The 11,199-nt window shown below is 56.4% G+C and overlaps 1 protein-coding gene across 5 annotated transcripts in view; it reads right to left on the bottom strand.

Moving 5' to 3' along the window:
* The window catches only part of PRDM11 (PR/SET domain 11), an 85,773-nt gene continuing 74,574 nt past the window's right edge, over positions 1–11,199 (bottom strand). For 4 of the 5 annotated variants that reach the window (XM_045808760.2, XM_087854767.1, XM_045808759.2 and 1 more), the window contains 2 exons: positions 10,152–10,778; positions 1–8,980 (listed from right to left, as the gene is read on the bottom strand). In XM_045808760.2, the coding sequence (XP_045664716.1) occupies positions 6,816–8,980; positions 10,152–10,778 (2,792 nt within the window). In that variant the 3' untranslated portion in view covers positions 1–6,815. The remainder of the gene's footprint in view (positions 8,981–10,151; positions 10,779–11,199) is intronic. The other variant, XM_045808763.2, reaches the window with a different exon arrangement.

Genomic DNA, 11,199 nt, shown 5'->3' with positions numbered 1-11,199 from the left:
TAAATTTAAATGCTTTTATTAACAATCTTCTTACATTACAAGGATAATATGACAAAAGGAAAGTTTCTGCGTACATATTGTGATAAACCAACATAGCTCTATTTGTATCCAGTGTTCTAGGTCCCATCACACAGGTACTATAAAGCGTAGTCTCCAAATAATAACGTCAAGAGGTTTTTTACGAAAGAAAGTATTAACATATTAATATGTATGTGATAATAGACTCCTAGGTATTTCCCCCCACCCCCACTTTATTTTTCCTTTGTGATTGAAATGAACCGGTTCAGCAGCGTGGGGGTGGAGAGAAGGAGAGAGGGCGGAAAAAGAGCAGATCAGACTGCTGGCTCTTCCCAGGGGACCAAAGTGAAGATGGAGGGGCGCCCGCGGGCAGTGCGGCCCCTGACTTCTTGTGAGCGAGCAGTATTGGAACGGGCTGTCCTCCCCGGACGGAGGGCCCGGTGCCCTTGAGGCCCCAGGGTACGCTCTCTCTCTGAGGTACGGTGCATCGTGGGTTGCTCCCCGGGGCTGCCCACCCCTGGCCACGGGTCTGACCCGCTGCTGCGGCGGGAAGGCTCGGGCTGGGCTGGTCTCTCTGGAGGCGCTGGAGGGTGTTCCGAGAGCCGGTTGGCAGCCAGCTGTGCCTCCAGGAGACCCAGGCAGATGTGGGGGGGAGAAGAGGTGGGCATTGGCAGAACAGACCGGCCCCAGACTCTAGGTGGGGGGGGGGGGTCTGCTGGACACTGAGGTACGTTGGTACATGGCAGGAAAGAGGAGGACATGGGGTCAGAGGAGGCTCGGGGACAGAGGTAAGTGCCTTTGGAGAGCTGAAAGGCCCAGGCCGGTCTGGGGCGCAGAGGATGCAGCCCCATCAGCCCCTCCTCTTCTACCTCCAGGGCCAAGAAACTTTAGAGAGAAACCTGGAAGCTACACGGGCTCCTGATTCAGTCAGGGCCGCACAAGCCCTCCGTCGCGCTGCCAGCCGCACCAGTGCCCCCTTCCCCCCACCCCAGGCCTCAAGGCACCCCCTGGAGGTGGGGTGGGAGCAGGGACCAGGCGGGGAAGGCATCCTCCCCAGTGGAAGCGGATAAGCTTGGGGCACCCGGCTCAGCCGCTGCCTCGAGTCACAGAATGAGAACAGTGTACATGAACTAAACCTGCCTGTTAGGGTGGCGGTGGGCTGGGGGGGGTGTCGCTGGACCTCCACGCGGGGGAGGGGGGAGCGTTGTCCTGAGTACAGCCAGCCGCAGCAGCTGTGCAAAGTGGGCGGAGCCAAAGCCCTGCTTCTGAACTTGAGTTGCCACTGAAGTTATGAGTGTGTGGGTAGGTCTCTCCCACCCTCCGCTGGTGCCCCCTGCACCGCGGGCAGCACTGGCTGGCGCCGCTCCCGCTGCTCGCCTCACCCCTCCAGGGCCCTGGCGGAAGGTGGTGGTGGTGACAGCGGTGGAAGCGGGTGAGGGAGGCTGGGCCTCTAGGGGGCAGCAGAAGCACCGAAGGTGGGGAGGGTGGCCTCCTCCCTGGGCCCCTCTGGGTCCAGTTGGCACCTTTCCTATTGCCACCAGTGCTGCTCATTCCTGTGGGTGGGGGAGGAGGGTACTGGGGGAAATTGTGCGGTGGTCCCTCCACCAGGGCCCAGAGACCACGTCCGAGTGCCACGCGGCACTGACCACCGCAGCGTCGGAGGGCAGGGGGTGAGGAGGGATACAAAAGTGCATGGAGACAGCGGGGACCCGGTCACTGTCCTCTCCTACGCTCCGGGTAGGAGGCCCCGTGCCCAGCAAACCTGCCTGGCTTCCGCAGCTCCCTCCGCGGAGGCTCTGCCTCCTCCCTCCGCAGGGCGCCGCGACAGGGACAGGCTTTCCCGTTGCTCTCCCAGCTCTCTATAGACTCTATTTTTATATCTATTTAAAACATAGAAATGTATAAATATATAGGATATTATTTATAGATATATAGACGTGATTTAATCTTACTCTGTGTGTATCCGTACTGTATATGTCCATATATACAATATATACGTCGCAGTATTTGTATTACACTCTGCACATCCCCCGCTTCCGTGCGCTCGCTCTCCTAGGGAGACTGGATTGCATAGGTATTTCCAGAAAACGCCACTTCAGGGGATGGGGGGGTGGGGAGGGAAAGCCAGATGGAAGAGGAGGGCCGTACCATTTTCCTCCCCAAAGGGCACTTTTTCTCCCTCTGGCTACCGCACAAGGATCACCTCAGAGGCTCCTTAAACTATCACAGCTCCATCCACTCAGCTAAAGGACCCTGTGAACAGAGAGCAAGAGAGGGGTCTCCCTCCAAGCAGAAGAGGGCCCTGTGTGTCTCTGGACAAAATCTGCCCTCCTCAGGATGTGAGGAGGAAACCAGACCAGAACCCACGACCCAGCACCACCTCCCCCAGGAGGCTGGTGTCTGGAATGGGACCGTCCCCAAGGACACCTGCCTTCCAGATGCGCCACTCCCACCTAAGGAGGCCTGGCCTGGCTAGGGCAGCCACTTAAAGGGGCAAAGGGGCACGAGGTCCAGTGTCTGGGACCCTCTGCACAAACTGGGCGTGGGGCCTAGAAAAAGCATGAATTCTACTTGGAAATCAACCCAGACCACATGCCAAAACCAGATCCAGATCCAGCGTTCCTGTTCCTGGAAGGGTGGGGTTGGGGGGGGGAAGGCATGGGGAGGAATCTAGAAGCTCTACTTCAACCCCCAGGCTGCCTCCTGGACCCCGCAGGGCTCCAGGTGACCAGCAGCCCCATAGCCCGGCTGGGCCAAGCCTGTAGTCCATTTCTGTGTCGCCACGATCATTTTTGGCATCCTACATGCTTTTCCCTCTTTTCTCCCTCTTGGAATCACGTCCAAACAAAGGGAAAATATTTAAACATGACCTTAACTAATTACAAGGTCCTTCCTCCAAATGACAGGGTTGACATAAGCAAGTCAAGGAGAGGGGGCTCAGCAAGACGACTCAACATGGAAACATGTAGTGGGGGCTGGGGCGCGAACCCTGACTGCCCTGGACTCCGCGCCCAGCACCCAAGCCAGCCGCGCAGACACCCTGCAGCTCCAGCCACTCTCATTCCCCAGCGAGGATGAGAAAGTAACGATCTGCCCTGAATCACAGGATGTGAAAAAAAGAAAAAGCGGTTGTTTTGGATGCCTGGACTCTCACCTTCAACCAGGCAGGCAAAACGTGGGCATTTGATGTGGCAAGAGCGGCAGACAGGGCTAGGCTGTCCTCAGGGTACACAGACTCTGTATGGCCATGGCTGTCTTTTTCCGCCACGGAGGAGACGCAAACCATCTTTATCACAAGGGCTTGGGGCTCCTGGGCTCTGCAATGTATCTGCTTGACATAAACGGCCAGGAACCTGAACTCACTTCCCACCCCCCCCCCCCGCACAAGCCAAAGAAAGTTACTCATCAGCCAGCCCAATGGCGACGAGTCTCCACCCCAGAGACAAACATGTCCTTCTAAGCCAGCGGCTGAGCTAAAGGGCTCGATCCCATCTGAAGTGACCACATTCGAGAAGCCGTGACCACCTGGCCACGGCTTTTTCCGCCCATCAAAGGGAGGTTAGGCTAGGTAAGCATTTGGTTCCCTAGGCTAGACCCTGTGGGTCCCATTAGCCCAAGAGTCTTTCCCAAGGAGGCAGAAGAGTGGAGAGTCCTAGGATAGGAATCACAGGCAGCATTCACAGGATGGAAGCCCTGAGCCTCCCGCGAGCATCCAGGTTGGAAAAGACCCTGTGCAAATTACAGTGGTGTGTCACCCGAATTGTTCCCCGGTTACTCCCTGTCCCAAGGCAAAGTGACCATCAGAGGGCCTGACACAGCCCAGGCCTGGCTGGATTCAACAGAAGTTGTGAGCACCCAGGGTTTTAGAGCGCCTGCCAAACTTGGAGACTCCCAGGAGAGCTCGGCCTGCCCGACGCATGGAGTCCTGCCGGCCCGCGCTGCTCGCAGCAGCTCTCGCTTCTAGCCCAGGGGCAGCTCTCTCGGGACACACGGCGTAGACGCCGGCATAGGCCCAAAGGATTTATTTTGCCCCTCTGGATAGAAAGTTGAGTTCATCTTGGCCACGGCCCTCTTGAAACGGTCACAGCCCTGACTAGCGCTCAGGCAGACATCAATGATTCTCTTTCTGGTTTTCAAATGAGTGACCCAGGGGATGGCTCCCCATGTAGTGGGTGGAGAGGGGGAGAAGGGGAAAGGAGAAGGCGTAAGGCATCTGGTGGCTAGAAGAAAGGATCCCAACCTACTGTTTCTGGCCCCCACCGAGGTCCCCTTGCCAGCCATGTGTGCCCTCAACCCATCTTACTTAGTCTGTGCGGTGTTCAAAGAAAGCTCCCACAGACGTGATAGTTCGTGTGCGTGGTGGAGAAGATGTCAGGGAGGGAAAGGTGAAACCTTGTGCTTTGCAACAGCCTCCCGCTTGACCACAATTACTGACCCAGATGGGAAGAGCGGGGGAGGGGGGGTTGGTGGTTATTCGGGGGTGCTCATTAGCTTAAAGTAGGGACACAATACAAGGTTGAGAATTCCAAAGCCTCAGAAAGTGCTCTGGGCGTTTCCTTGCTAGTTCCTGCTCTCTCCTTGTTCAGAGGAGGGTGGGGAAGTGTGTGGGACTGGGGAGGGGACTGGGGGGTGAGCGTCACCAGGCGGGGTGCATCGATCTGTTGAAGAAGGCAGCATATGAGGCCTGGCAGTGGGACAGTCGGAGAAAACCAGTTTTTTTGTTTCTTGTTTTTTAACATGCTACATCACTGTTGAAAACGAACAAAAAAGTTTCAAAAATAATATATAATATATATATATATAATATATTTATATAATGAAAAGCTATCGACTAGCAGCAATGATTCTAAAGTTATCTTAGCACCAAGACCATAGGGGTGGGGGGAAGGGATGTGTGGGGGGTGAGGGGACCGGCAGGACGAGGAAGGGGGAGTGACATGTTCAGTGTTGATGACATTTCCACTATGGTTCTCGACAGTGGCGTGAGGCCTCGGAGACAAGATAAACCAAGAAGGAAGGAAGCCACCACAGTTTTATGTCTGAGCCAGGCAGGTTGGGGACACAGGGGGCCTCGCCTGTGGTCAGATCACACTGTCCTTTGCCCCCCTCTGCCAAGTGAGAGGGGTGGCTCCCAGTAGAACTGACCATGGACAACGCAGGTCTTCCTCCGTCCCCCCCATAGGACCTGCACCCACCAGGCAAGACCTCTGCATATCCGATATGCATAAATCAGATGTGGGAACATGAACAGAAGGTTTTAACAGCTCGCGCACATTTTTTTTTTTTTAACTCCCTTGCGAGGTATACTGGTAGTTAAATGAACAAAAGAGCATTGATCTGACTCCTCTAGCTTAAACCACTACTTGCCCCAGGGAGTAGGCAAGTGGCTATTTCTAAAGCTTATATCATGGTTGTGTGTGTGTGTGTGTGTGTGTGTGCGTGTGCGTGCACACGCGCGCCTGTGTGTGGGTGTGGGTGTGTGTGTGTAGGCTGATGCCTTGAGAGTCCTGTCTGACCTCTAGTTTATTCCTTTTTCTTTAGGACATCTCTACCCTGTTCAAAAAAAGGAAGCATTCACCGGCATAGACGCGATGCCTGGTTTCCCGCTGCCTCCTTGCCAGGCTGAAGGGTTTGTAACCGGCCTTGTCACAAAAGGAGGCCTCAAGCTTGAGAGACCTCCTTCGAGTCACGCATAACCCAGGGCACAACTTGCATTGACATCTCCTGCCACTGAACCAGAGCAGGCATTTGATTATTAAGGGAACAACAACAAAATACCCCCAACACGTTATGTGATTATAAAGACAGAGCATAAATAATTCATGTAAATGGAATACATACCTTTCATCTTACTTGTTTTTAGCCAAAAATCACTGCCCTGTTAGGGTCTGGATTTTTTTGCTCTTCATTTCCCCCACAGTCCCGGATCTGACTGGAATTATATTATTTTACCCAACACTACGTAAGAACAGGAATGCAAAAAATCCGCCCCCCCCCCCACACACCTTGTCCCTTCCCCAGGGCTTCAAGCTCAGTGGTAAGGCAATTTTGCCTTCAGTATAACAGGTAAGATCTTTAGGAGGGAATCTATAACCTGGGGAAGGGAGAGGCGACAGAGGTGGGGAAGTGGCGGGTGTCACAGTTTGACCGACACGTTTGTTTCTAAGACAGTGAAGGAACGCTCATCAGGAAATGCATACAAACCTGCCAGGCTGAAATCAGGTGGGAGAGGGAAAGGGTCACACACCCCAATCCAGATATGCCACCCAACCCCTCCCAAATCAAAGACGGGGTTCAGCTCCACCGGCGTGTCCGCGATGGGGCTGAGAACCGCATCGCAGACCAAACGAGAAAAGGAAAGGCAAGAACATAAACCCAAACCCAAACCCCTCAACCCCCGAGCAAAAACAAACAACAAACCACCTAGAGGTGATGACAGAGACCCGTCATTCTAGCTTAGGCTGTTGGTTGGCTCTTGGGTGGGAACGCGTGTGGCCCCAGCACGAGCTTCCGTGAGGGAAAAGGATGGCCACGGAGGCTGCAGCTGCCAGATCTCGTAGACGAGGGTCTGTTTCCAACATCATTCCTTTGTGAAAGCTCCCAGTGGCTTCGGGTGGAGGCGTCACCTTGGTTTTTAAAAATTTTCAGTGTGGGTTTATATATATATATATATATATATACATATACATATGTATATATATATAAAATATAATATATATTTATATAATATATCAAAGCTTATGAGTATAGATTAAAAAAATATTCAACAGCTTAGTGAACTCTGGGGACGCCGGCCCCTAGATGTCCGGGTAAAACTCTGACCCGTGGTCCACGGTCTGCAGCACGGGCTTCTGTTCCAGCGCCGACATCCGGCTGAGGACCTCGGCGGACAGCGCGTAACTGTTGCCGGACTTCTCCTCGAACCAGCTGTCCAGGGCTCGCTTGGCATCGAAGTTGGCGATCGGCGGGCCGTTCACCGCGATGGTCAACAGGTCGCTGAGCTGCTCCAGGGTCAGGCGGGAGCGGTGGTTTTTGCGCACCCGCTGCAGGGCATTGCGGCCTTTCTCGCAGCAGGCGGTGGACGTGGGCAGGACTTTGAGGACCTGGATGATCTTGTTCAAGAGCGGGAACCGCTGTTTGTACTTGCAGATGTGACCGAGCAGGTCTTTGAAGCCATTCTTGGTGTAGTAATCCGCCTTGAGCTCCCGCCACTCCATCAACAGGCTGCCCCGCGGGTCCAGCCCCTCCCTGCAGACATCCCGCGAGAAGGTGGGGATGGCCTCCAGGTGATCGAATATCTGCACCATGTCCTCCTTGCCGTAGCTCAGCAGCTCCTCGCTGCTCCGGGGCCAGGCGGCCAGGTCGAACACCTGGCAGGCCTTCACGAAGATCCGGCTGCGGGAATCGAACCTCTGAGCCAGGATCACCTGGGTCTTCTGGCAGATCTTCTCCCTGACAGACTGGAACTTGGCCTCGGCCACCCTGAGGTTCTTCATCGCGATCCCGTTGAAGCTCTCTCGAAAGTTCTCCTCGAACTCCTGCAGATACTCCCCCGGGGAGTCGGCCAGCCGGCTGATCTCCTGGATGGCCTCCTCGATCTTGTCGTCCACCTGGGACACCAGGAGGTACTCGCCCTGGAAGACGTAGGCCAGGCGTGAGAGCACGGCGATCACGTCCAGGAGGAAGTAGATGAGCTTGATGGACTGGTAGTCCATGAGGAACTGCAGCAGGGCCAGCGCAATGGCGGACGCGTCGGCCCGCTGCGTCTGGCTGCTGACGTCCTTGAGGTGGGCCACCACCTCCAGGTAGTCTTTGATGAGGGCATTGAGGACGTTCTGCTCCCCGATGATCCACCTCACGGCACGGATGTCCCCCAGGAACTCCGTCTCCTCGCACAGGGTGGACGCCGTGGAGCGCAGCTCGCACATGAGGCGCGGCGAGTACCGATAGAAGCTCAGCAGCTGCTTCAGGTTGTTCTCCAGCTCCTCCAGGCAGGGCAGCTCTTTCCCGCTGATGGCGTCCAGGATCTCCAGGTGGGGCCGGTGCACCATGAAGGGCAGGCACAGCAGCCAGGGCAGCGTCTTGCGGATCGTCATGAACATGCTGGCGCGCAGGCTGGCCGTGACGTTGGCCCCATCGATGCCCAGGCCGACGGTGGGCTTCTCGTCCTGCAGCCGGATGCCCAAGGCGGCAAAGGCACGGTCGAGCGCCTGCAGGTAGCTCTCCGTGCTGGAGAAGCCCAGCTCCTGCAGGGACAGGAACTCGGTGGCTGGCGGCCCATCGCTGCTGGTGTACTGGACGTAGACGGCCACCGTGTCGGCCAGCAGGTCGTCGCTCTGCCCGTCCAGGATGATGCTGAGGCAGGGCGACTGGCGGAGGCGCTCCACCAGGTCCTCCCGCAGCGCGCGGGCGATATGGTGAATGAGGATCTGGCAGTCGCCCTCGTTCATGTACTGGTCCACCACCTTGAGCTCGCACTTGCGCAGCAGCTCGGCCAGCGGCCGGAAGTCCAGGTAGGGCCGGCCCTCAAGGGCCAGGTGGTAGGCGGTGTTGAAGAGCAGGGTCATGTTGCGGCACATCTCCTCCGTCTTCTCGGGGTGCATGCGCAGCTTGTACAGCTGCAGACACTTCTTGTGCAGGTTGCTCTGGCTGTGCAGCTTGATGGTGTGGATCTTGAACTGCTTGGAGCCGATGATGAAGGCCGACGTGCGGGACGACTGCACGGTGTACTGGCGGCACACGTGGCACCACATCTCGTTGAGGGTTGGCGAGTACCGCAGGAACCAGAACTTCTTCAGCCACTCCTGCTTGAAGCGCCGGATGCGGCGCCCCGTGGCGGATGACATCTTGGAGGGCTCGTCGGCGGCGGTCAGCATGTCGTTGGAGACGGACTCGTCTGCGGAATCGACCTCCTGGTCGTCGTCCTCCATGATGGCGGGGCCGGAGACCATGCTCTCGGAGGCTGGAAGACAAACGGGAAGGAAACATGTAAACCCCGGCGGCAAACACGCGGGCTTTTCCGGAAGGCACGGGAACGCTGCCCGAGGGGTCGGCGCCACAGCAGGGGAAACAGAGGCCAGTTCCGAGGACAGACTGAATCCCAGTCTAGAATTTATATACATACATATATGTATATGTATATATACGTATACATACATGTATATATATGTTTTCTTGTAATGAGCACTCATGCTCTCCATGTGTGACGGTTCCTCTCTGGGGAGGACACCTGGTGGCCGCCCTGCTCCAGGCTGCCTGCCTTTACCCTCCACTAGTGGGCGCTCTAGGAACTCAACCTTCTCGATCAGCTGAGCCGCATGCCTGGCCCGGAGCAGATGGGCCAGCCTGCCCAAGTCACGCAGGGAGGACGTGGGGCTCGTTTCTCTCACCGCTAACGTTGGGAGGCGTGCTGCCCTGGAACGCAGGCAGCCTGCCACGGCTCCAGCTTATTTCAGGATCAGAATGCAGTTAAGACGCGTGCTTTGAATATCTGAAACACCTCATTCTGAGCTAAGGGATGTGGTTAAAATAGGAAATGCTATGTAAATACTCGGACTCAGCTGCAGCTGTGTACTGAAAAAAACCTTCCTGGTCGTCGACCGGTTCCTAAAAGACCCAGGCAGCCAACGGAAAAGGGCCAAGGCGTGCAGCCCCATGTCCCGTATTCCAGGCCTTCTAAAATTCCAGGCAGGGGAGCTAGGACCACGTGTGGCAGAACAGCAATTTGGGAAGAGAAGAACGAGGCCGTGTCCAGGGACTGAGTTTGAGCTGCCCTGCTTGGGACTGGGGAAGAGACAAAGATGGGGTTTAGAAGTTGAGCGTGGGGCTACGACACCACCAGGACAGCCAGAGGAAGGCAACGGGTCAAGAACACAGCACACACCCCTCCTGCAGTGGAACTTCCTTTATTGACGAGGCGGATACAAGGGCGAGACATGAAGCATCTCCCTGGGGCCGCGGAGCAGCCTGTCCGAGGCAGGCACCTGCGGGCGTGGGCTGTGACCGGAGCCCGCCTCCGCGGGACACGCTTCGGGTGTCCCGGAACATGGCTCCCGCAGAGAGCGCCAGGCCACCCTCACACTGCCCAAGGGCTGCTCTTCCCTCCGACCACCATCTCATCCACACCAACTTACCTGCAGGGTCCGAGAACTCTGGGAGCTCCAGTACCTGTGCTGGCAAGACGGGGGGTTCCGGAAGCTTCCCAGACTTAAGCATGTCTAGTTCGGCCTGGAGTTCCCGGACCTTCTTCTTGAGGCGAATACAGTTAGGGCAAAAGGAGGTGGTGGGAAGCTCGTGAGGGTCAGACGCAAGGGAGGCCTCGGCGGGACTGTCGGCCTTGAAGGACGAAGGCTCTTCTTCTTCATCTTCCAACGGGCCTGGCTCCTTGGAAGCCCCCTGGGGGATCTTCCAGTCCCCCTCCCCCTGGGTCCGGCTGACATTCTGCACGCCATGTGACATGCTCATTGCACACCGACCGTAGGCGTCGTCCTGGTACTTGGGGACCTTCCTGATGACCAGCGAGGTGCTCAAGGCGAGCTGATGAGCCTCTACCTTCGCGGTTTCCAGGGAAGCCTCCAGCACATCCTTGAAAATGAGGTCAATCTTCTTCTTCTTGGCCTGGGGGTGCGCGTCCCCCTCGTCAAAGCCACGCTTGTACGGACTTTTGCCCTGTCTCAACACGGGGAGCTGAATGGGACCCCTCAGGTCTTCTGGGTTCCCCAGAGCCTGCTCAGACTTCTCCCTCTGCAACCTCTTCTCTCCTAGGAAGGAAAACCAGGGTGTGAGGACGTGGGGGAAAAGCCCCGAAGTGGGAGAAACCAACAGAAAACAAAGCAGGCCTCCTGCTAAGGAAGTCACGGACACATCCCTCTGGGGCTGGCCCTGTGGGGGCAGGTGGGACAGAAAGGGAGAGGCGGGTCACTCAGTGGATCGCGGGGTCTGGAGTGGGACCCAAACAAGTGGGAAGAATTCTTGAAAAAGACTGTTTCAAGGGAGCCTTAGGTCTATAAGCTTCACCTTTATAGGTTGAGGGAACGCTGGAGGGGAGGGCAGTTAGAAGTGCGGTCACCCTAGAAGCTGACACCCCACCAATCAGACTGGGCAGGTGGGAGTGCGTCTCAGAGCTCAGCGCGTGGGGATGCCCACCCTCCAGGCTTCTTGTCCAGTCTTGGCGATTGGAAG

The sequence above is a fragment of the Ursus americanus genome, chromosome 24 (assembly GCF_024610735.1).
Source record: "Ursus americanus isolate L20-20 chromosome 24, mUrsAme1.1.p, whole genome shotgun sequence".
NCBI lineage: Eukaryota > Metazoa > Chordata > Mammalia > Carnivora > Ursidae > Ursus > Ursus americanus.
Note: the sequence above shows the minus strand (reverse complement) of the source record. Positions and strands in the feature narration are given on the sequence as shown.